This window comes from Trachurus trachurus (genome assembly GCF_905171665.1).
Source record: "Trachurus trachurus genome assembly, chromosome: 6".
Classification (NCBI taxonomy): Eukaryota; Metazoa; Chordata; class Actinopteri; order Carangiformes; family Carangidae; genus Trachurus; species Trachurus trachurus.
Window position 1 is genome coordinate 4,728,289 of NC_139897.1, and position 27,025 is coordinate 4,755,313.

The 27,025-nt window shown below is 42.2% G+C and overlaps 2 protein-coding genes across 9 annotated transcripts in view; one reads left to right on the plus strand and one right to left on the minus strand.

Moving 5' to 3' along the window:
- Positions 1–1,543: 1,543 nt before the first annotated feature.
- cUnh11orf58 (chromosome Un C11orf58 homolog) lies at positions 1,544–5,396 on the minus strand. 2 transcript variants are annotated; one of them, XM_083974477.1, is made up of 5 exons: positions 5,225–5,396; positions 4,278–4,361; positions 4,101–4,161; positions 3,767–3,876; positions 1,544–2,145 (listed from the first exon to the last, which is right to left on the minus strand). In XM_083974477.1, the coding sequence occupies exons 1-5, from the start codon at positions 5,276–5,278 to the stop codon at positions 1,912–1,914; spliced, it is 543 nt and encodes a 180-aa protein (XP_083830603.1). In that variant the 5' UTR covers positions 5,279–5,396; the 3' UTR covers positions 1,544–1,911. The 2 variants fall into 2 exon arrangements, with proteins under 2 accessions (XP_083830603.1, XP_083830602.1); XM_083974476.1 differs by having other exon boundaries at positions 1,544–2,151.
- Positions 5,397–11,086: 5,690 nt separating this feature from the next.
- The window catches only part of LOC310986784 (transcription factor SOX-6-like), a 121,145-nt gene continuing 105,206 nt past the window's right edge, over positions 11,087–27,025 (plus strand). For 5 of the 7 annotated variants that reach the window (XM_083972846.1, XM_083972849.1, XM_083972850.1 and 2 more), the window contains exon 1: positions 12,693–12,979. The gene's annotated coding sequence lies outside the window, so the exon portion shown is untranslated. Of the gene's footprint in view, positions 11,414–12,692; positions 12,980–27,025 lie in introns of those variants that run through there. The other 2 variants (XM_083972848.1, XM_083972847.1) reach the window with 2 other exon arrangements.

A 27,025-nucleotide genomic window follows, 5' to 3' on the forward strand; every position in this document is an offset into this window, starting at 1 on the left:
ATTTTCCTTAAAAAGACAAGGAGTGACACTGTCAGCCTCTCCGTGACTTTTGTCCAGGAGAGCTTGACATGCATCTCATTTACATTAGACCTTGATGTACATTTGAGGGCAAGCCGAGCTGCTCTGTTTTGAGCCAGCTGCAGTTTTCCCAGGTCCCTCATATTTGCACCAGACCATATCACTGAGCAGTAGTCTAGGTGTGACAAGACTAGTGTCTCAATTACTTTTTTGGTCAATTGTGGTGTTAAATACACTGAGCATCTTCTTATGATTGATATGTTCTTCCCCATCTTAGCAACCACTGCATCTGTATGTCTTGTCCATGACAGATTGTTTGTCAAGATGACACCCAAGAGCTTTGTTTCTTTGACCTGCTCAACATTTGCATTATTTAACATCACATTTAACTGGGGTTTAATACTCAGTGAATGATTTGTGCCAAAAATAATGCTTTTTGTTTTTTGTATATTTAAAACTAATCTGTTGCCAGTTACCCATCTTAGTACTGCAGTACACTGTAGGCGCATGTGCATATAATGTTGTGTCATCAGAAAACATGGACACTTTTGCTTTTTCCAGCACCAGAGGAAAGTCATTAGTATCAATCTGTGACTTCAGTGAACCCGTCACAGGTTCTGCTTTCAAACATGTCTCCAGTCCACACGTCTCGATGTGCTGCTGATTTTAGCTAATCAACAGGCACTGTTTGTCCAAAGACCTGTAAAGCCGTGGCTGTAGGGAGGACACTTTGATAAAGAAGCTTCAGTTTTCTGAAGTTCAAACCCCAGCTATATAGTAACATTCATCTATCATGTCTTGGAAAGCACCTTCTTATTTCACTTTTTATGACAATTTTGGGCTATCTATGCACACTATCTATCTATCTATCTATCTATCTATCTATCTATCTATCTATCTATCTTCTCATATGTGATGATTTTATATCTCCTTAGATTCTATGGAGATATAACATCATCACACATGAGAATATATGTAGATAATGTCAAATACCTACTGAAACATATATGTTCATTTATGTCTTCATTTTAAATATTATTTTTTTTAGTTCCTTAACATTTCCATATTTCTGCCCATGGATGAGACTATAAACGTCCTGCCTTTCTGTCTGAGAGGGGTGCAGTAGGAACACACACACGTTGACAGCTCCATACTGTAATGTCAGTGTTCAGAGAGATGAGCATCTGTCTGTACCAATGTGTGACTCTTGTAGGGTTGGTTCCCATGGTGACAGAAACCCTGTGACTGGTCATTTTGGGCTGCACCACAACTGTATTGACTAACATTTCTGGCATACCTGTCAAAATCAAACTACAGCCTCACTATAGATAGAGGGTCAGAGTACTTCAGTGCATTTGGGTTAATTTTTTCCCTGAGAGGTTTGCATGACCCCTAGTGGCCACAGCCCATAGTACACACGCATGAGTTCTCCTGCATAATACTTTCACTCCACAGTGTTCTAGGATGAGGAGTACAAAAACAGCAATCTCCTTTGTCAGAGAAAAACTCTTGTCCACAGCAAACATAACAATTGACACTTCCTTTAATTGGTTTTCAACAACAAATCACAAAATTCATAATGTGCAGACCAATCACACAAGCAATCCTGTTCCATATTAATGGCAAATTCAGTCATCGCTACAGTGTTCAAACTAAATAAAAACTGGACCATTTGCCATATTAACAAGATAAAACACCATTTCACAGAAAAGCTAACGGTGGAACCTGCAGTCTTATGATCTGACATCATGCACACCATGATACTGTCCAGTGGTGAGTGCTTGTGTAGAGAAACCACCCGTACACAGGAATCAACTAGAGGGACCGATAAACAAATAATGCCGACTTGTAGAATTCTGAGATTACAAAAACTAAAGCCCGTCCCATCGGCGTCTACGTCGACTTCACAAAGGACATTTTGAAGTTTTGTTTGCGTTCTTCAGTCCTGCCGTCAGCGCTGGGCTTGGCCTGGTCTGGCGTCTGTTCCTTAGAGATGGATTCACATCTGTCTGAGGGTTCTTCGTCGTCTGTATCGCTGTTGGTCTCCTCTGGCTCCGTCTCTTTTATCTGACTGTCCACTGGTGGCTCAGGAATCGTCTGGGGCTGTGGCTCTGGCTCTGGCTCTGGCTCCGGCTGTGGATAAGACAATAAAAAGATTTAGATGTTTATTTCACTTCTCTCCACAGAGCTTGTGTGTCTGACAACAGCAGTTCTTACATCTCTGTATTTATAAAGTGTGCAGAGATATACAGATATTTCATGGATGGATGGACTGTAAATCAAATGATGACTGTTTCTTAAAGGGGAATTGCCGTTTTTTACAATCTGGACCTTATTTCTAGCATAAAATATGATAATTTACTCACCTAGATAACTTTGGTGTCATTACAAGTTAGATCCAGCCGACAGCCGCGTATATCCGTATAATGCGGGTCTATCAGGCAGCAGAATGCAGCCTCTAAATAACACATTATCTGCTGCGAAACTCGTTCATTTCACTAATATTTTGTTATGATACGCTAGTGCTATTCCCCTCTGAGTCCGGGGTTAGCTGTTGACCTACTAACCTCTGACCTGGATGATGTCATCTCTGAGCGCCGCATGGCGTGGCTTGTTGCTACCGCTAATGCTACGGTTCGTTTCTGCGTGTTTCTGACTTGTCAGAATAAAATGAGCAGCTGGACGAAGTTCAGCTTCCACAGGCTTCCTCTCCTCAACCTGGACTCACTAAAGCTCCGGCTAGTTGCACTAAAAATGGACCCGAAGTGGAATGACTATTATCAGAATGAGCCTTGCAGCGGACCCTGGATGTTGATAACAGCTAACCCCGGACTCAGAGGGGAATAGCACTAGCGTATCATAACAAAATATTGGTGAAATGAACGAGTTTCGTGGCAGATAATGTGTTATTTAGAGGCTGCATTCTGCTGCCCAATAGACTCGCATTATACGGATATACGCGGCTCTCAGCTGGATCGTATTTCATTGGAACGACTTGTAATGACACCAAAGTTATCTGGGTGAGTAAATGATTGTATTTTATGCTAGAAATAAGGTCAAGATTGTAAAAAAAAAACGCCAAATCCCCATTAAGGTTCACTTCTGGTATCAGGTTGGTACTAAAGAAGGATTATTTCACCTAGGAAAACTGTATTCATCTGGTTGGGATGTTCTATAAGTCAACTGAAGTTCCTATCTATGTTTGTTCAAGAGTTTTTCTCATTCTCTGGAGCTGAATTTATGGGCGTTGTCCGTCTCTTCCAGTAAAAAAGCAGCTGCAAACTGTCTGCCTGCATTAATCATGTGACTAGTCAGCGCTCTCTCTCTCTCTCTCCTACAGTAGGTCACTACAAGTTCACAGTCAAACAGTGCTGCCTCCATCTAATGTGGTATACGACCAAGACACTGGATTAAACACTATGTGGCTGTGACTTCACCCGCTGCTATGTCTTTCTCTTTATTTGAACAGGTTGTTGATGAATATTTAGCTTTTTACTCCGGTAGTTCTATTGCCGTGACTCATAGTACTACGAGCAGATTTGACCTTCAAAGCTGCTGCACCAATGCAAATGTGGGCCAGTTCTTCCTAGTGCTGTTCTTTCTCTCACTCTGTGGGTCATTGATGAAAAAAATGACATTTGATTTTGTGGGCACAGTTAGCTTTTGCTCTTTGAATTCCAGCATCCTGAGTCCTGTGCCTTCAGAAGAGATTGTAAATGTCCTGTGTGGTTCTCAATAAGCTCCTCACCTCACTGAAGCCCAGACCACAGTGCCTCCGGTTCCGACCCGACAGCTTCCCATCCATGCTCTGCTGGTACTGCATCTCCAGCTGCTCATTCATCCTCCTGTCCTCCGTCCCTGCAGAGGAAACATCAGTCACAGCAGGCACCCAACCCTTACAGGCCTATCCATACATGGATAGATCTGTGCGGTGGATGTGTAGTGATGAAGCCAGGTTAATTGCACTGGGTATAAGGACAAGGCATCAAAGGGTAAATGACACAGGACAGAAGTTTGGATGTTTCTTACATGAACACAACAATCCAGCCTTTTAAAAAAAAAAAGCTAAACATGAAGCTTACCGCTTCGGAAGTGGGATGTTGACTTGTGGTCGCCAATGACAAGACGTCCTGTGGGTTCTTTCTGGAGAACAGAAACAATCACAGTTCACATCAATTCTCACCCCTTCTATAAAGGTAACAGTGGCAAGGTAAACAACCTTTCATGAAAATGAATAAAGTGTTGAATCATAAATGTACCTTGCTAGCACCCATCAATCGTAAAAACTTTTGTTTCCTCTCATTACTTCCCAGATCAGCGCCTGCCCACTGAGTAGACCCATCCTGTTGAGGCAAGGCACAGTTATCATGAAACAGTCAGTCAAAACATAATGCTCATATCAGCAGCTTATTGTGTTATTTTACATTACATTAAAAAGAAACAAATTTACACTCTTTTCAATGCAGTAGATACTTCTATAGATGCTATTTCTAATCAGCAGGGCAAGTCCTCTGATGACACACGATCTGGGAAAATGAATGTTGAAGTCTAATATTGGGAACCAATGGGTGAAAAGATGCCACTGAGAGACTGGAAAACTTCAAAGGGAAAAATGATCCTATACACACGATAACCCCAGGTTGAAACAGAGCTGAGGAGGGTAACAGACCCATGCAACAAAGCATAAAAGGTGACCGAATCTTCACAAAGTTATTATTCATACCTTGTCCACAACGCATTCAGTAGTTGTTCAGAGACTCTGCAGTAATACTCAATTTAAATACCCTTGTTGGTGTCTCTTTGTTTGATATGGTACATATATCAAGAATTGCCACAAAGAAGGTCTGGAATATTTTGTCTTTTATTTATTAATATCAAAACGTTTCAAACCTGTTACTTACAAGTGAAAACACAACAGCAGATATAGAACAGAAGGGAGATTATATATGACGCCCCGTCATTAATGCTTTGTTGCTCAACACCTTCGGTTAAAGAGTCGAAAGTTTGATACAAAACGATGCGTGGTATGTTCCACGAAATTAACTTTTATGTCTGTCTGAACAAAGAGAGTAAACTTTGTCTTATTCACGTTCATGTATTCAGGTTTCAGGCTCAGACGTTAGCAAACAGGCTAACACAACGCTCTCCTTCAGTCATGAATAGCTTTCGTCTACGGATTATGTTCAGTTTTTATTATTTCACTCACTTCGCTTGGAGATGCGGGTCGTTTTGTTCCATGTCTGTCCTCTGGAGAACTCATTATAACCGCGTTGCGTTTTTAAACTGCCAATTAACTATAATATCCCCGGACTAGCATAGGCTAACCAGATATCCAGACACTCTTGTCCGTCGTCACTTCCTCCTTCTCCTTCTTCGCCTGTGCTCCAGACGGTTGTGTCGGTATTGTGCTGCCACTCACCGGTGGACTGTGAAAACTAACCACGCGAAAACCAACGGAGCCTGGTACAACATCTATGGGTACAACAGCCTAGTAATAGACCCCCTTCATGACGGTTCAAATGTTCAGTTTGTGCTGAAGCTGTTTCAGGGAGGTGTTGAGTCATGACGGTTATCTGGGAGCTGCTCTTTGTGGAGCTTCTGAATTACAAGGCAATAAATGCTTCTGTTACTTGGTCTACTATGTTGAAGGGTTATGGATGGACATCTCTGTATAGAGCAGAACAGCTCCATCAACACAACCATCACCATCTCCTGATTGTAAAACTGACTCAACAACGCTTTCTCTCAATTTCAGAAAACAATTTACATTGTAACTTTTATTGTTGCAGGACTATTTTACTAGATTGTGTCAATTGTAAATACTATGTTCCAGATTAACTGTCGAGTGAGTGACGGTCATGAATAAGCTACTGAATGAAAGGATTGGCCTGAATATTTCCATAGATCATGTAGGCTGGACAACCTGGGGCCTCAAGGTATTCAGTGGAGGCCTAAGAAAAAATATTGAAAGAATTTTTGTATGCATAATAAATAATCTTATCTCTTTTGTTTGTTTTTTACATAGTTTTTTTCTCTTTGCTTTTACTCACTGAAAGAATAGTAATAATTTATTGATTATTGTTATACACTTGTCTTGGTTCATATAACGGAACGGGAAAATGGACCAATAACATTTTTTCTTCTGATGGTAGGCCTGTCTGGGTGAATCAGTGACACCTCCTTGCAGGCAGGGCCTTCAGTTGCTGTAACAAGGCTTGTGTGTGGCCATACATTTGATACTGACAGTGACAGGAATAACAGCGATATAAAATAATGTCATTACTAACTAACTTTTTTCATTAACGAGTAATCAAAAAAGTTACCTGTTATAACGCTGTTACCATTACTGACAATAAAATGCGCCGTTACTTTAAAAAAATTTTTTTTTTTAAGTAAAATTAAATATTTGTAGGGCTTTTTAGCCTTTATTTGACTGTACAGTTAGGGGAGACAGGAAATGGAGAGGCAGTGGGAGGGGCAATGACATGCAGTAAAGGGCCGTCTGATGCGGGATTCGAACCGGAGCCGACTGCAGCGAGGACTGTAGCCTCTGCATATGGGGCGCCTGCTATAGCCTACCCACTGCACCACATGATACCCCCCAAATGTGCCGTTACTTGCCTCAAGAAGGCCTGTCACAGAATAATAACAATAGGCCTACCTGTTAAAGTGTAGGACAGTGGCACGAAAAGTCGGTATGCACTATTTGCGAATAGGGGCACTGCACTAGAGTTACTACTACTACTAAATTATTTTGAGTGGCATTTTTTGTATGCAACATAACAGCTATTGTGCATGTGTAAATGATAGATCAATAACAGAGGCACGTTACTGATTAGACTGTGCCGACCACTGTCCAGACTGAAGCAAGGGTTGACCCAAGACACTGACAGCACTGAGAGACAGTGCTGCGCTAAGGGATTTCTTATTTAAATCAATAACCTTCTGATATCTTCAAATCTCACGTTGTAAGTATACGGAAACATTTAAACTTGACAAAAATTGTGATTTGAGTTATATTGTGATATATATCGATATCGACTGATATGAAAAAAAAAGACCGTGATTTTTTCTCATATCGCCCAGCCTTAATTTGTAGGGATGAAAGATAAGGGGTTGAAAGACAGCAGGTAAGTTATATCAAGTGTAGCTTGAGCTTCTGTGTGTGGAGGGTTGTAAATATTCAGGTTAGCTAAAGCTATAGGCTACTACTAGTAAAACGACAGGTTTCTCTTGTGTTGTATTTACTATGAAAGAAGTTGTTTGTGGTTATTTTATTGTTCAGATAATTATCAAATTTTTAACTAGATGGTGAATCATAAAACAGATCAATTATAGAACTTGGGAATGACTTTGAGTTTAATGTCTTCACTCCAATATTGCTGTTGTGATGTATCTGATAAGTCTGATCAGATGCAGCATCCAATCAATAACTGTATCCAATAAGGATATAATTTAAAATGTCATGTTTTTAGTGGTTTGGCTGCTGTAGTTTTGAAACCTTATACATTTAAATAAACAGTATAGCCTACTATTTAAATAGATAGGTGACTAATTTAATTTGGAAATTGTGGCCAAATTACGGTAGTACTAGTCACCTATGGAATGTGGCTACACTGTAGCCTAATATCTACTTTAAAATAAACTTTTAAGTCTAGTCCATATACTTGACGACTCGATCATTGAATCATCTTTCAAAGTCCTTGAATAAATAAGAATTATACACTTTATTGATTGATTCTTTTTAATGACCACACAGCCAGGCTGGTGGAATTAGCTTCCAGTACATTCAGTAATTTTTGTTTTGTTTTGTTTTTTTGGTGGGGCCTAGCCTACATCAACTATATAAAAAAGACGTTTGTCTGGAACTAAACTTACAAAGGCAGGTGACACGGAGCAAGAGTAACACAAGAGTTTACTTTTCCTGGTAATGAATTAGCCTACTTAAAAGTTTTATATAATTCAAACTCAGTTACTTTTTGGGGGAAATAACTAGTAACTATAACTATTTATTCTATATATATTTAAAAGTAAGGAGCCCAACACTGATCTCAGCCAATCATATTTTGTTAAATTGTGGCGGAATAATTTCTGTGAATACCGAGTAGAAAAGAGACCTGCGCGAAAGTGAGTCAGAGGTCAGAGGGTATGGAGAAAAAAAAACAGATGGAAAGAGTAGGAACAACAACAGAAATGGCAGAAAGTGAAGAAGACTGTGGCTGCTGGATTAAGTGAACTCCGTTCCAAGATAAATTTTTCAGGAAAAACTCGAAATGATCTAGAAAGTTTGACCATCACCTGTTTTACCAAGTTTAATACAAATTGGCGAAAGCTTAGCTAGCAGCTACTGCAGCTACAGCGGCTATCAGTGGCTAATGGGCAGCCCGCGCGCCAACAAGCTGTAACTTACTGCTGTTTAGTCCAGATATGGAGCCTGGTCCAGCACTGGATCAAAAAAAATTGAGTTGTTTAATTAAAAAATCGGTCCAACACAGACTTTCTCGAGCCTACAGTACCTGTTGTGTGAGGGCGCAGCTCCTCAGGCGGTTCCTCTCTTGTCTTTCTCGGCAGGATTATTCAGCTGTTCCTATGGACTGTGTCCAACCCACCACAGGCCTGTATCTCTACCTGACATCACCTGTTGTAAATTCCTCCACATGGATCCACGGAGCTTTAACATCACCGACTCCAACAATCCTCCTGGTCTTCACCTCTCAGAGCTCCGGACCAAAGTTGACCACCGTGTGTTAGCCAGCCTAGCTAGGTCGGCTAACGCCAGCGCCAAACGGACCACCACCACAACAACAACAAGAACCGCCATGTTGTTTTCTTCCTCATCTCTCCCTGACCAGCAGGCTCCTCTCCTCTCCTCCCTCGCTCCTCCAGACCTCCTGACACACGGTGAGCTGCTTTTCTCTGTTGGACAGAAACGTGATAAAAACCTAATGACCGTTGACAGCTGAATGAATCCACTCCTGGGTTTGTTTACACCTCCATATCTCTGGCAGAGGGGGAGTTCTCGCGATAATTCACCGCACCGCAGGTAAAATATGATAAGATCACTGGTTGAAGAAGTTTCTGTAAATACCGTAGATGAATAAAAACTCTACATGTTTGTTTCACCTGCCACGCGATAGCAGAACGTCTTTGTTTGCTGCTTCATGGGCTCAAGTTGCTGGTTGTTATCTGTGCTGGGCTCATTGGGAGTGAATTTAGGTTGAACTTTGTTCTGTTGTGTTTTAGCCTATTTTTCCCTGTTTGAATTGATGTTGGCAGTGTACAGGCACCTGAGTCAGTATGAAATGGATACATAATTTAATATGTTGAACTTCCATGTGGCATTGTGCTTTGGCTGTTGTTTGCTTTGATTGCCACATGTGGTCCATGAGTCTGACTGGGGCCATGCTTCATAGGCAACAGTCACATAGTTTGACAGTGGAGGGGTGTTTTCACATAATCAAGAAGACACTAAGACAGTTTTTGTGTGTAGTTTTGTAATGTCATTGTGCAGTGTGGAATTTACAAATGTGTAATGTGCCTATAGGTGCATATGGAGGATGGGACAATAGTCTTGTGTCCAGTGAAACTTTCAAATTAAATAATAGCCTGTTGCAAAATCACAGACTCAGGGATTTTCAATGAGAAAGAAATAGATGTAATTTTAAGAATTTTCAATCAGGTGATTGAACAATATGAGGGAAGGTCCTTACAGAGTAGGCTATTTTTAATTTGTTGAGGGGGGCAAACAATAGCTTAAAGCCTAATACAAATCTGTATTGGGCTTGAGTGTCCTTGACAGCCTCTGTCATCCAGGATAAGGATTTTAAATAGGAGTCATTTCATATTTTCAGAGAGATGTGGGTTTTTTTGTGGAATTTGAAGATTCAGTGGAGGATTTTTCACTGATTCATAATTTCATTGTGGCGCACTGAGATGAGGGCTGGGGTCATCTTCTCTATAGTCCAGTTACACTAGTTAAACGGACAGGCTATTTAAATACTGGACTATAGAAAATGACCAATTTTCTATCCAATAGCCTATATATAGGCTAACCGAAGTCCTCGAGAACATGAGCCCTGCTTTGGATGATCTACATTAAAACCGCCAAAAGGTGGCACAAGAGTAAGTGTAATAAGGAGGGAAGTGCTCACACCTCTGACAGGACGCTTCAACTACACTTGTGCAACACAAAGACACACTGAACGAGAGGAATACTGCGTCTGGGCCTATTTGTCCTTGTAATGAGACTGACGCTTTGTCCAATCACATAACCCGAGCACTGATTATTTTCCTGTATTTAAATAATTTGGACTTTTTTTTTTCCTGCGCAAAATGAAGAATAACCAAACGTTGGATATTTTAAGATATCGACTACTCTTTAGGAAAGATGGGCAAGGAAATTATAGCCTATAATAAAAGGCCATGTGTTTTTAATCAGTCTGAATCTCAGATTTCTTTCTCTATCAGACAGTTTGCGGTTTAGTTTTACTGATAAAACATCAGTGGTTATAGAAATGTCCTGATTACATACAGGTGTAAAATACTAACTAAAAGAAAATGATTAATATAGCCTAGTTATCTGCTAAAACTAAATATTATTGAAGTCAATATACGAAACAAAATGATTTACGTTTTAACTTTGTTTGATTTCCGTTTAAAAGAAAAATGTAAACAAAATCAATTAATTTAGGCTAATTGCTCCTGAAACTGTTGGATATTAACAGGTGATCAGCACACGCGTACACGCACGCACTCGCCCGCACGTGCTTTGTATAGGCTACATAACAGAGAAAAAAAGTGTGAGAGAGATGAACCGAGAAAGAAAAAGGGAATAAGGAGGAGAGCGGGGAAATGTAAAAATCTCAAAGCTGGAACTGAGAGACATTTAAATGAACAATGCAACAAAGAGAGTGACACGGACAGACAGAGGTAAATAATGAGGGAGAAGGAGAGAGGGAGAGGGAGAGAGAGGGAGAGAGAGGAGGGGTTATCCTGCCTCTGCCTCTTTACCCGACACTGCCCCGCACTCTCACTTAACCTCCACATAGTGCCGGACTCCTCCAACTAACTTCAATGACTTTTAAAACCATCCCAATGACAGCTGGCCGGGCTCAGCGTCTCCTCTGACAACCACGTCAAAGTGTTTTTTGTTTTGTTTTTACTTTGTGATCGTCAGCGCGGCGCGAGGAGAGGAGAGAGGAGAGGAGTTACCGAAGTCCCCGACACGCTCCAGCGATGGTGACTTTACGCACGGGATTTGAAGAGTGTTTGAACTGACTCGTGTGGCTGGCTGACACCCCGCTATCGACATCATCATCATCACCATCGTTATTCAACATCTGCGAGTTTTGTGAGTGAGAAATAACGCAGCGAGGAGTCGACTCAGCGGATCCAGGTAAGAGAAAGTCCTGTTGCATCAGAGTGTGTATGTATGTAGGCTATAGACCGGGACCGGGACCGTCCGTCACCCGGCGCGTCCTCGATCCGCGGGGCTGCTTGTTTTGAAAAGTAGGTGCGCACTCCGGTTATCTGTGCCGCCTGCTGCACAACAAACTGCAATGACAGCAGCAGATTCACACTCCGTCAGTGTCTTTAAACCTGCAGCTGGGCCGTGATTAGACTCGGGTCGACCCGACATGACCCGAGAGAACGACCCCAACTCTCAATCTTCTCTTTTTCATATTCTGTATCAAGAAAAACAAAACTGATTTATTAATGGTATAACTCACTTGTAATAAGACAGTGCCACAATAAATCATATAAATTAATTTGTACAAATGATAATAGTTTAAAAATAACCACCACCATGCGTTACTGTCAATTATGTTATTAGTTTATTTGAACTGATTAAAAGGGAAATGGCCTATTAGAAATATTGGTCATTTTATTTTATGACAACCAATATTCAAATTGTAATAAAGACACAGGCGCACTGTGGTGGAGAGACTGGCCTCAAACAGCTGTATTTAGAGAACTTTAGAGAACTTGTGATTTTTCCCACCGACGCTCTCTTATTTAATCAAATAAAATAAAATCAAACAAATAAAATCTCTGATTGTGCAAAGTATGATTATGAGCAAAACTCTTTATTTCAAAACACGTGTCCATTAATTCGTTTTCATCTCCTTCACTCGCTTTCAGCTTTTACACTATATGTGCTCCAGTTGACAGAAAGTCAAGGTTAATTTCAGCCATAAAAGATGCTGCTATATTGTTCAGAAAAAGAAAGAAAGAAAGCCGAGGATGAAGTGCAGTTTAACGGGCTCCATCCTCCACTATACATCCCCTGTCATGCACTATTAACAGAAGTGGTTCAGCGGCTCTGTAGCACCAGACAACCGCTTCAATAGGCTCACAAGCCATTTAAGAAGAGTCTCTGAAGCACTGTGCGCAAATGAGCTCCGCATAAAACAGCCGAGTAAATTAAAAACTTTTTTTTTTTAAAACCCCACCGAACTTTAATTGTAAGGAGCCTTTTTTTTCTCTCCCTCATCTAAACACAGTGGAGGAGGCTGCGGGTGACACTCAGTATAGTTTCCCCCTCGGCCACACAGCGGTATAGCCTTCTGTCCGGAGTCTCTGTCGGACCTCTTGTGGTTCCTCGTGCGCCCCCCCTTCCCTTCCCTCCCTCCCTCACCCCCCCAGGCTCTGTCGCAGCACCAGAGACGCACCAGCACATCGCAGAGGATCTGTTGGGAGCTCAGTGGACTACAATAGAGAGAAAGAGACTACAGAGAGGGGGGAGACGAGCAGAGAGGGGGCGCGTCTTTCTTCTTGTCTTTAGGGCCCAAGTTAACTTTCCCCCAAGCCGGAGGTCACGGCGGCTGACCCTACAAGAATGCGTGAGTCATGTACTAAAATAGACCCGGAGCCCTAACGCGCGGCTCCATTGGGAGACAATACCGGGGAGAAAACAAGACAGTGTCCCACCAGCACTGCGGGAGAGTTGACACTTTAGTCTGTAAGTTTCCCTCTTTTTTCCTCCTCTCCTCTATGATTTTCAGTTGCCTGTTCTTCTGTGTTGCATCGTGGCTGATAAAAGGTGTCCGTTCCACTGTGTATTATAGCCATTTAATGGCTGTGTACTGTATGAAGTTGAGCATGTGAAGTGCAGCATGCAGGCTGCAGCCCGGACAGCCGCTCTCTGCTCTGCTCTCTGCTCTGCCCCGGCCCCGCGGGTTCACGGTGAGGATGTGACAGGGGGTACAGGAGGACAAGGCAACACGGCAGCGGCCTGGAAGACACTGATAGAGTCACTTCAGGGTGTTTCCCCATATTTAGCCCCACACTACACCTCCGAGATAAGCCACCGCTCGCCTTGCAGATAAGGAGCTTTTCAAGAGAGACGCTGCAGAGACAAGGAGTGAGATCACACTCACTCCCATGACAAAAATTAGTTTGAAAACCGCTAAAGAGGAAACGCAACGTTTGGATAATTGTTCCAGTGATTTGTGATTCATTTGAAAAAAAAGAAAAAGAAGTGAAACCGTTAAATGTGAAACACTTGCTGTATTTGGAGTGAAGGAGAACGCGCAGTTTCCCAGCATCAGCTGTGCGCTAATTGTTACCACATTTTTTTTTTTTATATATATATTTTGTTTGCACATCAGATCACCCCTCTCTCCACTGTTAGAATTCCCCAGCCTGACTAATTCTCCACTTGCCCGTTTCGGACCTGCCCACATCGGCTGACGCAGTAAATTATAATTTCCAACAAGTTGTTTAATTGTTTGGACTGTGGCAGAAACAATTTATAGCCCCCCCCCCCCCCCGCCCCCCCTCTCTCTTGTAAGTGAGAGTGTCTGTCTGAAAAACAATCCGAGCCGGGGAGGGGGTCGCTGAAGTTGATCTCCTATGGCATTTTGTTTTGAGCAGGTGCTGTGGGTTGAAGTTCCCTCATAAGGTAAAGTGGCATTAGAGTGTCCAAATGGCAGACTTATATATAGGCTGCCAATTCAGCACATTGTCCCGGGCTGCATGGCTGCGCTCTCTCCGCTGTCTGAGGGAGACCTGCAGCCCTTTTTTTTCCTTCTCTCTCTCTCTCTTTTTTTTCTTTCCTTCTTTTTTTTTTTTTTTTTTTTTTACATCTCTGTGGGGATCTGCGCTGACAACAGGCGGACCAGGCTGAATAGCGGCCGGTCACTGTGTGGTCCATCGGGACTCTGTCAGCAACATGAAATCACCAACAGTGCGCATCATATGGAGCCAGTATGAATTAATCGGTGATGGAATAGAAATGAAATATAACGTTAAAAATGTCTCTGGAAATAGAAAATGTAGAGCACATTTTATGCATTTAAATCGTGTAAAGTTACTTTGTTAAAAATAATAATAATAATAAAAAAAACAGCTTTATTTTTGGGGCCAGCCTTATCAATGAAATAGTTTTTTAATTTCTGATTAGATTTCTGATTATATCTGAATCTCTTTGCTTATGTTCTTTTACAGCATTAACACAACTTTATGTCTCATTATAAAGCATCACAAAACATTTATTTTTGGAAATATATATCGTTTTCTTTACCCCCCTCATTAGGGCCGTCAAAATGTATGCACTCACTGTTGTCAGTGTAATGCAAGACCAACCTCAAGATCTAATTCTCTCCTTGAAATCCAGCCATCAGTCACATGACATGAATAATATGCCACATATATGTCTTGGACTCTGAGAGGCCTTTTCCTCTGGTGTGGCACAGAGGGACTATTTAGTGGCAGAAAGAGGGTACAAATGGGAAAGATTAAAGGATTTGACAGCTGAGAGAAGAAGAGAGTGAGATGAAGAGACACTGAATAGAAGAGGAGGGAGGAGGAGGGGGGTCATCTGAATTTGGAGACTGCGAGTGTGAGTTTGCCTTTTATCAAAAATCCCGAACAGCTTGATGTGCAAAAGCAACTGTGTTTAATTTCAGCTGTGGGACGCATCATGATGCTCACTATCTTCCATCTGACCACGCTGTTGGAGATAAAGTGGTTCCAGGTGTTTTGTTTTTTTTAATTTTGTATGTGTGCTTGCTTTTTTTTTCCCCCCTAAGGATGTCATACACCTTCATTGGAAAAAAGAAAGAAAGAAAGAAAGAAAACACACGTTACCCCTCCATTTTAAGCCTGTGGCTGATCCGGAGAGTCCTAATTATTTGTTGTCGGGCCCTTTGAAAATGACAGAAGCCCCCAAATTGGACATATGTTGTACAAACACAAATTAAACATTTAGTCCTAAGTATTTCTCCCTGGGTCCTAAGTGCATATTAGTCAGCCTATACTTATCTCGGGCCCAACGGCACACCCAAATTGCAGAGTTGCTGCTGAAAAAGAAAGGCTGAGGCCCACGAGAATGAGCACTTGAAGCACGCTGGCAGATGCCCATAAGTTTCTCAACCACAATGCAAGCTTATAGGTGTGTGTATGTACAGTATGTCTGTGTGTGTGTGTGTGTGTGTGTGTGTGTGCAGGGATGCTTGTGTGTATGGACTTTTATGTTATATTTGTCTTTTGTGTCTTTGACCTGTTAATTCTGACGCATGCTCATGTGACATTTTATTATTTGTTTGTACCTATGCACTTAACTATAGGTATGTTTGTGTATATTTTGTATGTGTGTGTGCATGAGCTTGCATATGCTCATGTAATGTGTCTTTCTGCACAAGGTGCGTATGTAAAAGCATCTGTCAGTCTATCTTGTGTGTCTACCCTGGGTGGCCTTTCTACTTGCATGTATGTATGTTTTTGACTGTGTATGTGTGTGTGTGTGTGTGTGTGTGTGTGTGTGTCCTGCTGGGTGGGCGGCGTACTGCTCTGTGGATCTCTCCTCTGTTCTCCACCACCACATAACCTTGGAAACAGCTTCCACATTTTTTTCCTCCGGAGCGGAGAATAACAAGACACAAACGTTTATTCTCCTCTCTCCTCTCTCTCTCAATGCTCGGGGTAACCTTTCCTTTCTGCCGCCGATTCTCCACCACCTGCTCCCCACCATCCAATTACAAAGGGCCAGAATGAGAGCTTACCTTACACACCGGGGCTCTTAACAACAGCAGCACCCCCCATCGAACCCCACCCCCACCCCCTCTCTCTCTCACTCACATCCTTCCATCCTCCTCTTTATGCATCTTTACATTCATCATCGTTGTCCCCATCACATCACATTCATTGCAGTTCCTAGAACCCAGCAGCTGAGGTTCATCAAGTTCAAGATCTTTTCTCTCTCACTCAGTCTGACTTTTCTTTCTTTTAGCATCAGGGTGTGTGTCAGTGTCCTCTCACGTCTGTCAAATTAACAATGTCTTTTGTGTACCTGCGGAGGACTGAGTGCGACATACTTTGCGCAAGAGTTTTTGACAAATGACTGCACAATCACAGAGCTCGCGTCCTGCCTGGAGAGAAAAAGAACAAGGGTTGGCTTTAGTCTATGTTAAACTTCAACTGCTTTATTTTGTTATTATTTGGAAAGGATATCTTTAATGCTGCTTTATTGTTTTCCTGTTTGTTTTGTGCTTTGTGAACAACTTGGCACGTTCTTCTCCCTGCTCTCTCTCTTTTTTTTTTTTTTGTTCCCTCAAGTGGAAAAACTCACCATCACACTCTCCATCGACGCAGCGCAGAGAGCTGCTATTTGTCTGGCTTTTTGAGAGTCGTTCATTCAAAACAAAAATGATGAGCTGCAAAATGGCTTATGCTTTTCTAGTCGTAGACTTCCTGCCTCCGCTCCACTATTTGAATTTCACATTGATATGACTGTTCTGAAGAACTGCACTCGACTGTCCCAAAAAAAGCATCCTAATGCAGTTCAGTTTACAGTATGAAAGACAAAAAGGCACAGCAGCCTATGGACATAAATTCATTTAAATACGCCTAAATATGGGCATGGCTGAGAGCGGTGACTGCTTCGTTATGACACCACAAAGTTACAGAAATCCTGACGGTTGGTTTTAAGGCTCGGTTTCTGAATACAGGCTGTGTGTTTCTCTGTGGACTGAGGCTTTGATACTTTTCATTGAATTAATTAAGAACCAAGAGCTGCTTTATGATCAAAGAACACATGGGAATTTACCTTAACACTGTATGAGCCCTTTAATTTTTTTTTTTTTACAAAGACCAAACTATAAAAAAAGGTTTAACAATGACCCATTTAAGTTTGACATTTACTACATGAAGTAACATCCACTTTTACAGATGTGTGATATATGATGTACAATTATGGTAAATTAGTTTATTAAGTCATTGTCCTTTGTGAAATTAAGATAAACTAGCACCACTTCAGGTGGATTCTCTTGATCTAATTTTTAACTTTTTGTAATATTTTTTCCCTCATTGCTTTAAAGAGAAAAACACTCCAGATCCTCTGATGTTGCATGCAAAATAGATTAGTCTCACAAGTTAGTCACTGCTGCCCGGCCATGGAAATCTCATCATTGTCATTTTATTGTTTGACTTGAAGAAGTCATTGTAGAAGGACATAATTCAGATTAGGTCTTTCTCTGTAGCACTTGATGGATGTCTGGATTTTACCAGACGTTGTCTGCGTAAATAACTGTTCAACTGTCCTATAGCCCATTCTCTATTAGTGGACGTGATTGACAGGATTAAAATACTGTGGTTGGTTCGGCTCACCCAGGCAGATTACAGATTTTTGCTATTTCTTACAAGACGGGGTAACCAGGTGACCGACACCGCTGCTCCGGTGGATCTTCGTCTGTCAGTCAGTCGTCGTGGCCTTCGACTGCAGCAGCAGCAGATGCTTTGGCAATTATGCTGCTCCTGATGATTTTACAGAAAAGGGAAATCACATGTCTGCATGTCCAAAATCTTTCAGAGTTTTACCCTCTCCTCCTCCTTCCCTCTTTTCCTTCAGTGCCTCTCCTCCTTTCTTTTGGGTAACATTTAACATCCAAACTGAGGGCACAGTTGGTTTGACAGATGAGCTTAGAGTGTGAGGTGGAACTCACACTTCAGCCTTAAATCCTAAATATGGACTGAAAAAACCCACCCTAGTGTTGGTCAGTCAGAATGCTATCTGTGACTTCCATATCAAATGCTTGAGTTTTTATTCTCCAGAATGGAGCACTGAGCACTGCTTATTTCATTCTGACATGAGACTCATATGACAAAAAAGCCTGTTTTCTGTTTTTCTGTGAGCCATTGTCACAGTCTGAAGTATTTGTGTGGCGGTTTTTCAGGGTTGCGACGTAGCACTTGTATGGTTTGGGAACTTGTGTGAAGGCTGAGTGTCTTTCATTATTCCTTTAGTGCAGAGCTTATCAGCAGCCTCGATTCATACAAATGCTTTGTTTTTGTTGAGCACTGTATTTGAACGAATGTTGGCTGCCACAATGGGTTTGTTTAAACCAGCTGGGTTTCCAAAAGAAAGCTATGGAGATTATATTCTGTTCATGTCTATTGGGATTAAGAGGACACATTAAAACCCAGTGTTCTGGGCATTTTGAGGGATTTGATTCCCAGCCCTACAGAGAACCCCAATGACCTAAGATAACTTCACTATCAACTTCCAGTGAGCTTCATGATGCTGTGAGGTACTATGGGGAAGTGGTTGTCTTTAGCAAACAACTGTAGGTTTGTTTTATCCTTCTTTGGAAGCAGATGGGTGTGGTTTGGTGTGTGATGACAAGTGTCTGAAAGTTTTTACAATCAAATGGAAGTTAGTTATGTGATTGACAGCCCTCTGGCTCTTTCTTCATTGTCATGAGACATAAACCCCACCCCCCCTGCCACTCCCTGCAGATTAAAACAAACAGAAAAAATTGTTTTGTTGAAAGTCTACTGTTGATGTTACAGGAGTCTCTTTTCAGATGCTGTGCCAGTGAATATGACATGACCAAGGCATGGTCAAGATTTATAATAGAAGTGACAACACTTTCTTTTCTTTCTGAACTCACCATAAAATTATGTCCAACGATAGAAGAGAAGAGCAGGAATGTTTGTGGTGTGGAAACGGTCACAAAATGGGAATTTGGCCTTTTATTCAGTATGTTTCATTTAATAACATACAGTATTAACAGAATATTATTCAGTCATTGACAAGCTGATATTGGTTATGTAAAAAGGTTAGGTAGTAATTGGAATATATGTGTGTAAAGTATTAAAAAGGGAAACTGGAGCTAATGCAGAGAGCTGATCATCCAGACTGAGGCAGCAGTAGCTCCAATATCCTTTCCCATGGTACAACATAATGATGTTTCTTCATTTGATCCAGGGAAACATCATTGTTTTCCATTCTTCAATGCAGGTTTGTTGTAGTCTCCAAGTCTGATAGCTGTGATAATATCGCTCACACTCTGTCAAATGGATTTTGTTAGATTTAAAGGGATCAGTTCAACATTTTGGCAAATTGGCCCATTGCCATAATCCCTATAGTCATAGCAGTAGGTTTGTTACCTTTATTTGTTGGTGCCAGGCAAATGCAGAGACTGCTTGCCAAAAAACTGTCCCTGAAGGCAACGCGCATCAGCTGTTTTGCATGAATTTACCTCTAAAACAACGTTCTGTTATTATCTCATAGCGTGGTGAATGTGCAGGTCACAACTTGTCCACCAGAGCGTTTTGGAGTTGTTGGATTGTGTATTTGATGAGTTTGATGAGGGAAACCAAGAAATTCCATGAGCCTCCGTAGCGTAGCTCCGAGCAGCTCTGCTCCACCGTTCTAAAAATAGCTTGCACCAACAATTAAAGGTAACAAATCTACTGCTATGACTATAGGGATTATGGCAATGGGCCAATTTGCTTCAGTGTTGACCTATCCCTTTAACACTGCTTCTCCTCTCCATCATCATTAAACTGATCCTGATATAAGGTTGGTAGAGTGCAGTGCCCCTTTAAAGCTCCAATTCTTGATTCGCTTTGTGTTTAAAAAAAAATGTAAGAAACTGAATTCTCAAAGGTTTAACAGTGGCTCCAGGTGGGCGGGGCTTGAGACATGACTGAGAGCAGCAACTTGCTTTGTTGTGACGTCACAAAGTTAAAGAAGTCCTGACGGCTGGTTTTAAGGCTGTGCATTTCTCCGTGGACTGAGGCTTTGATACTTTCACAGAATGAATATAGAACCTAGAGCTGCTTTATAAATACATGCATGTCTGAGAAGTTTAATGATCCATCTATGCAAAAAAGTCTTAAAATAAAAGTCAGTATATTATAAGGTGCCGTCTTGCGTCAGCTTCTGTGCCTGTCTAAAAATATCAATCAGGCTTATTTGGTGAATCGGGGGCATGGAAGTGTTCTTTCCTGGGTAAACAAAGTGAAAAGACTCATAATCACTTTAGAGTTTATTAAAAAAAAACTGTAAAGGAGCCTGGTGTGATTTTCCTCTCAGCTTCTGTTTACATAGCTTTTCTAGTTTGATTCCTTGATTCTCTGAAAGCGGGCCGGCTCTCCTTCACCTTACTGCTGCCAGTGGTTTGGAGTAATGGGGCGTGGTGGCACGGTTTTGGGGTGTGAGGCCTCCGGAATGACCCTGTGGTGAAGTAGTGAGGGCTACGGTAACGTGGTCCCACCCACCTATAGCCAAAAGCCCCAATCCAACTGGTCGCCGGCCAGCATGGGCGTTGCCATGGTTTCCAGGCCCCAAACGAAGTCTTTAATCGGGCCCCGTTGTCATCATGGGGATGGTGTGGTGAGCGCTTGGGGCTCGTAGTGGAGAGATAGAGGAAACAGCGAGGAAAAAAAAAAAGCGGCGAGGGAGGCCGAGTATCGAACCATGTGGCTCGAAATAGAACGACGCTGCTCGACACAGGCGGCCGGTTCTTTGTCAGGATGGAAGGGAACTCACATCAGGTTCACTCCTGGTGTCATGACGTTCCCAGGGGCGATATATAGAGCCTGGGAAAGTGTTCAAAAATGACATGCTCCCGACACGCTCCATCCCAGCCTTATGTCTATTTGTATATATGGTGTGCTATGTTCTGAACACAGTGTTGGATTAGCAGGAGAGCCGAGTGCGGTGTTCAGTGATGACGGGGCTGTGCAGAGGAGTGGCGCTGTATCAAGCTGACTGGGCTCAGACCTCAGATTTCCGCCACGTAATCCAACACACTTGAGACGATGAGGAGGAGGAGGACGGTGGCACGGCCCGCTGACATTTGTGCCAGGATGTTTCACACAACATGAGATACACTCACTAATAGTAGCACCGTGTGTGTGTGTGTGTGTTCTTCCGTGACCCATGCAAACAGAATTTGAGCCACTTGACTGTACCTACCTAATGGGCCGTACTTCTCAGTCTGAGATGAAACAACCAATCCAGTCAGTACAACCACTGTATTGTTAAAGGGATAGTTCAACTTTTTTGAAGTGGGGTTGTATGAGCTACAAATGCCCATTAAGTACATTAGATGCAGTAGAAAGGTCTCTGCCCCCCCCCCCCCCCCCCCCCAGTTTAAGAGTACCATCGAAAGCTGTTCCGCTATTCAGCTGTTTGAATCAGCAGTGTGTGTGGAAGAGGCGGAGTGATACAGCACGTTGCGGAGCCTGCCTTTGTGGAGGAATACCGAGGAATACTGAGTGAGGTGGTTAGTTCCAGATAAACTAACTTTTTTCCGACCAGCTGATGCATTGTACATTTTTTTACTTTAGATCAAACTCTTGAACTGGTGTATTATTTTGAGACGTATAGGTGAAAATACGCTGATTAATCATCCCTCATTGACAACAGTGTACTGCCTGTGTCTCGTTGCAGCGTGATGCACCGGTATTTCTCAGTGGGGGGGGGGCAGAGACCTTTCTACTACATCTAGTGTACTTAATGGGCATTTGCAGCTTATACAACCCCACTTCAAAAAAGATGAACTATCCCTTTAAAGGTAGCTAATTTGTCTTGGCTTACAGCCGATGTGTAACCAAATAAAATGGCTCTTTGCCACGGTCCCTCAACACGATGGTTCCCCGTTGGAGGGAGAGAAAAGCGCTGCCTCAGCAGGCTGTTTAGTCTCCTCCTCAAGAAGCCTACACTGTGTCTCCCTGTTTAATATAGGAAACATATATAGGCTGGCCTGTGATGTCAATTGTTATTGCTGGAGACCAGCTATAGGAAAAATCTCATTTGCCTTTTCTAAAGCACTGTAGTGAAAAGGAGCTTATGTCATAAAGACGCTATTGTGGCTGCAGCGGGGCCTTGCTGTAATGTATGAGTGTGTGTGTGTGTGTGTGTGTGTGTGGTTGTATATGTAGGTGTCACCACTATGACCCATACATTGTGGATTTCACGTGTGTTTTCCTCACATTTGTGCAGGTTTGAATGGACAATAGTTTCTGTGCCTGTTCCTCGGCGGCTACACACAAAAGGGAGTAAAGTGCCGGCTCTTTGTGCAGGAGATTTATGAATTAGAGCTGCTATTGTAGCTGCCACAAATGATTACATAGTTCTTGCACCCTCCCCTCTTTGATTTGTGTTTTGTCATTTTGCAGTTCCGTGTCTTTTGTTGCTGGAGATAATGACGGCGATGATGGAAGGGAGTCCTAGCGTGTATTAGTCTGAACTAGCACAAAACATCCTCCCAATCTGACATAACACAAACACTTCCATTTGAAAAGAATCACATCTGAAGGGCCTTGTTCCACATATCGCAAATATCAAGTCAGATCTTGCCATATTAATGTTTATAAAATGTACAAGTCACAACTTCATGTATCCAGTCTGCTTAGAGTCCCACCTGTTGAGCTTTCTCCGATGCCCACAAGGTTGTATCAGGACATTTCCAGCTGCAAATGTGAACATGTGATAATCCATCAGTTTCCCCTAGATAATCCAAGATTAAAAGCTTTCATGATGACCAACACCAAACAGAGATGGGGCATAAAATGTGAGTAGCATCGTAAAATTCCAGAGGACTGAAAAACGCGGCTCCAGTCAGATCAATAACTGTTTGCCATGTAATCACTCTTGGCCTCAGCTCGTCTGAACGGACCGCACACACACAGCAGCAAAAAAAATGCACATATATAGACAAGAAATGTGGAGAAACGAAGCAAAGGGGAAAAGTCTGGATCCTCAGTAAACATTTGCATCATGCTAAAGGTTTCTATTAGATGAAATATGCTTATTAATTCCTTAGAAAAACATGTCAACTACGGTGCAACAAGTCAGAGCGGTGTGGGGAGAGGGAACAGGATAAACTGTGTGTTTGATTTCTCTTATGAATACAAATTGCAGACATATGGGGGAGGAGAGGATTGGAATAAAACAGTTGATATTTATTGCCACCACAGTTTTTCTATTCGTTTTTTTAAAAGCCATTTCTGACAACCGCCTCCTTCACCTCAACAAACCTCCCCTAATGTCGGGCTACTCTGTGTTTTACAGAGCAGCTGATTTGTGCGCTGTCCTCTAAATCATTTGCCTCTCTCAAAGATTGGTCCCTGTAGGAATATTGGCCTGACAGCCGTTTTTTCCTCACTCTGCTTCCCCAGTGGACTCATTTACATTTATGCATGCAGCAATTAATTACAGACTGGCGCTGGCCTTGTAAATTAGAGGGAGTCGAGGTCGCACTCATTAATTGCCCCTGACAGTTAAAGCCTTGTTTGGGTCGTTACAAGGTTGACATCAGGCTGGGACAGTGAGCGCTTAGCAGTGGTTGGCAGGTCTTCATACATCTGATATCACTTTGCAGCAAAGATGGAAATTTTTACTGACTTAATGTATTATTTTGCACTATTATGATTATTTAGTCATTTAATTCTGCTTGCAACAATCAGCTTTTGCAGACTTTCCATCCTAGAATGCCTATCTCTATGCAGCCATAGGTTGAACTTGTCATTCCATTCCTTGTGTTTTGTCTTTAGTGTGATGGCTCCTGTGTGTTTTTTTGTGGAGGGGGGGTCTTTCATCCAAATACTTCCAGAGGGGTTTTTCTATAGACTGAGGAGTCAGGCAGGCGACTTCTCACGGTATTGGCCTTTTCATGCAAAGACGCTCCAACTTTTTCCGGCTTCTTCCCCTCACAAGGCCCTCCTTTCTTCTCTGTCACGCAGCGATGTGTTTGTGCATACCTCGCCGGCTTGACAAAAGAAGGGAGAGATCCTATTCACTTCTGCCTTTGACATTCACCTCTTGTTTTTACAATCTTTCCAAGGCGCGCTGTTTGCACAGTGGAACAGGCTTTGTCTTGACGAAGCGGAACAATGGTGAGTTCCCTAATGTAATCTCCTAAGGGTAGCAGGCAGAAGGGTGAGGTCGAGATGTATGTGCTGGCGCTTGCCCCTACCAAGCCTCTTCTCTCCCTCCCACCCTTCACTTGAGCAATATTTCATGTTAACGGCAACTCTGGAGAGAATGCATGTTGTCACTTAAGCCTCTGTAATGTTCACCTAGGCCTTTTGTGGGGGGAACACAAAAGCTTTTCACACATGCAAACATCCTCTTCACTTATTAAAGGTGCTCTTAGGAGTGATTTGACCACCCACATGTACATCTGTTAACACAACCAGAAAACACTTATATTATCCTATCCTACCTGTGCCAAGCAGATCTGAGCAGAACCACGTTCAGGACACAAAGTCCTGCGTTTACACACCCAACCAACAACTCTTTGAATGAACTTCTCTTTTACCTTCTTTTAAACTCACACTCTGATGGTCACATTCACTTTAGCAGAGGTGCAAAGTTCAGAGGGTGGGCAGTGCTGCTCTTAATGTCCCACATGTTATACTTCCTCCACTGGTCTCAGATTCTCATGCAAGCTTTTTGTAGTCTCCAAGCCTGATGACACCTCTCTGTCAAAGTGAATTCATTAGACTCCACACCTCTCCTTTAAATCATCAGTAAACTGATTCTGATGAGTAAAGTTGTGCCACTTTAAAGGTCCCATATTTTACACTCTTCCTGTGTTTTATTGGAAGTGTTAAGAAGACATATTTATCATTTTAAGAACCAAAAACACCATCTCAGATTTACATCTCTTCTCTCAGGCTTCTCTCTGGAGCTCTAGTAACAACAGCTCAGTGAACCAATCAGAAGAAAGTAGACTTTGAGTCTCTTGTGTGAAAGCAGATTTCAGGTAGAGAAGCCAAATCCTGCAAGGTTGGATGGTGGGTGGAAATGGATGGGGTTCGGGGCATAGCTGATGCTGTGACTGCTTTGTTGTGACATCACAAAGTTACTGACGTCCTAACAGCTGGTTTTAAGGCTCCGTTTTTGAATACAGGCTATTTCTCAGTATAGAATCTGAACCTGCTTTAAAATCAATGGAAATCTTATTGACTTATTTGACTTTCATTATTATTATTATTAATTTTTAAATGAATGCAAAAGCACCAGTGGTTTTAGGGAATGTTTGTCCGTCAGGATTCCACTCTGCCACTCTCAAGGATGTCATTGTTAGTGAACATAATCCAACAGAAATGGTCTCTGAACCCATTTAGTGAAGGAGATTATTTTGTTATGAAATGCTTTTTTTTTTTTTTTTTTTTTAGAAAAAGAAGATATCTGAGATTTGATCTGTCAGTCACAATTCAAAGTGTGAAATGCAGTGAAATAACTTGGTGATAACATTCGCTCGCAGAGAAACAGAGTCAGCGTGTGCTGTAAGTCCATCATCTATGGGTCAACTCAAACTCATGCTGTCTAAAACGCCCATCTGATTGGTATGAGCCGTGCTCTCCATGGCAGCACAGAGCCTCATGTGGCGCTAAGCTCACTGAGGGTGCATTTCAGTCTCATAGAGTTCCATTGTTCTTACTCCAGTGTGTCTGCGTCTGCACAAGTGGCATTGACAGCTGCGACAAGACAACATTTGGGACTGTGCATATTTTGGTGCGTGAATGCGTGCATTCATTGTGCAGGTGCAGGCCTCGTTCTGAATATAATACAGTCTATCGCCTTGTCATGCACCATATCTTTCACCTCTCCTGTTACAGTCTGTGAGGCCATGATGTCATGGCTTTGCCTTTGCCAGAAGTATGGCTCTGGCCCTTTCCTTGTGCTGTTCAAGGTTCTTGAACAGACAGGTGTTCTTTCTTTTCTCTCTTTTTTTTTTTTTTTGCTGCTGGCTCAACGGTAGGGTAACATGTGCCATTTTACAGCTGCTGGACAATGGGCCAAAAAGGTAGCTGTTACTTCCTGCAGTTGTCAAGAGGAGGCTGGAATGGCTTTATAGCCAGGGGCTCCCGTGTCAGCCCCCCCTCTGAGGTGGATGAGAGGAGCAATGGATGGGACAGGACATGTGGCAAGAATACAGAATCCATTACAGAATGCAACTTCATTCAGATACTCCTGATTTAATATTACTTCAATAGGGGAAAGTTATTTAGTCAAAATTCTACTTGAGATACTGGAGTTCTTGATTTTAGAAATACTTAAGTATTGAAAAGTGCTTTAAAAAAAAAAAGTCAACACAGTGATGTTGTCCCTCTGTTTCCAGGAATTCTAGTGCCAACAAATTTTCTCAAATATTGGTAGAGACAGTGCTCCAAAATCCTCCAAAGAGACATGTCCCTACTGTCCATGTGCAAACCTACTTGTTTTAGATATGGGAAATATTTGCAAAATCACAATAGGGCTATGTGATTATTATATTATATCAAGCAGAAAGACAGTGAAGTCGGCACTTTCTACATTTCCTTGGGAAAGCCTGCAGCCTCGGCTTAGAACATGAAAAAAGTTGACTTCACTTTGTATATATGGATGTTGCAGTTCACAGAGGGTTAATGTGCACATGCAGAAGCTTGAAAATGTACAGGGGAAGGTGTTGTAGTGACGCACATGCCACACCTTCACTGACAACAAAACAACGCACCACTCCTACACACAGAGGGTAACCTATACAAAGAGGTGCACCTTCTAAAATACAGGTGTGTTTATGCAGAGCTCAGCTTATATCAGTAGATGCAGAAAAACAAGGTTGTTTTGTGCAGAACGCATGCATGTGGAGTGTGAGGGCTGTTGCTGTGTGTGTGTGTGTGTGTGTTTTGAAGCTACTCTACTGGGCGGCCAGCTGTCCCTCTGATTGCCCAGGATCCTCCAGGTGTCAGATCTGCCATACGCAGATGAGTGGCAAGGCATGGG

Bases quoted from the DNA above. Each gene is read 5' to 3' on its own strand.
- cUnh11orf58 (XM_083974476.1), bottom strand. From the start codon at position 5,278: ATGAGTTCTCCAGAGGACAGACATGGAACAAAACGACCCGCATCTCCA. The intron at 4,362-5,224 runs GTGAGTGAAATA...TTGCCTCAACAG, and splicing joins GACCCGCATCTCCAAGCGAA to GATGGGTCTACTCAGTGGGC. The intron at 4,162-4,277 runs GTACATTTATGA...TCTGTTCTCCAG, and splicing joins GATTGATGGGTGCTAGCAAG to AAAGAACCCACAGGACGTCT.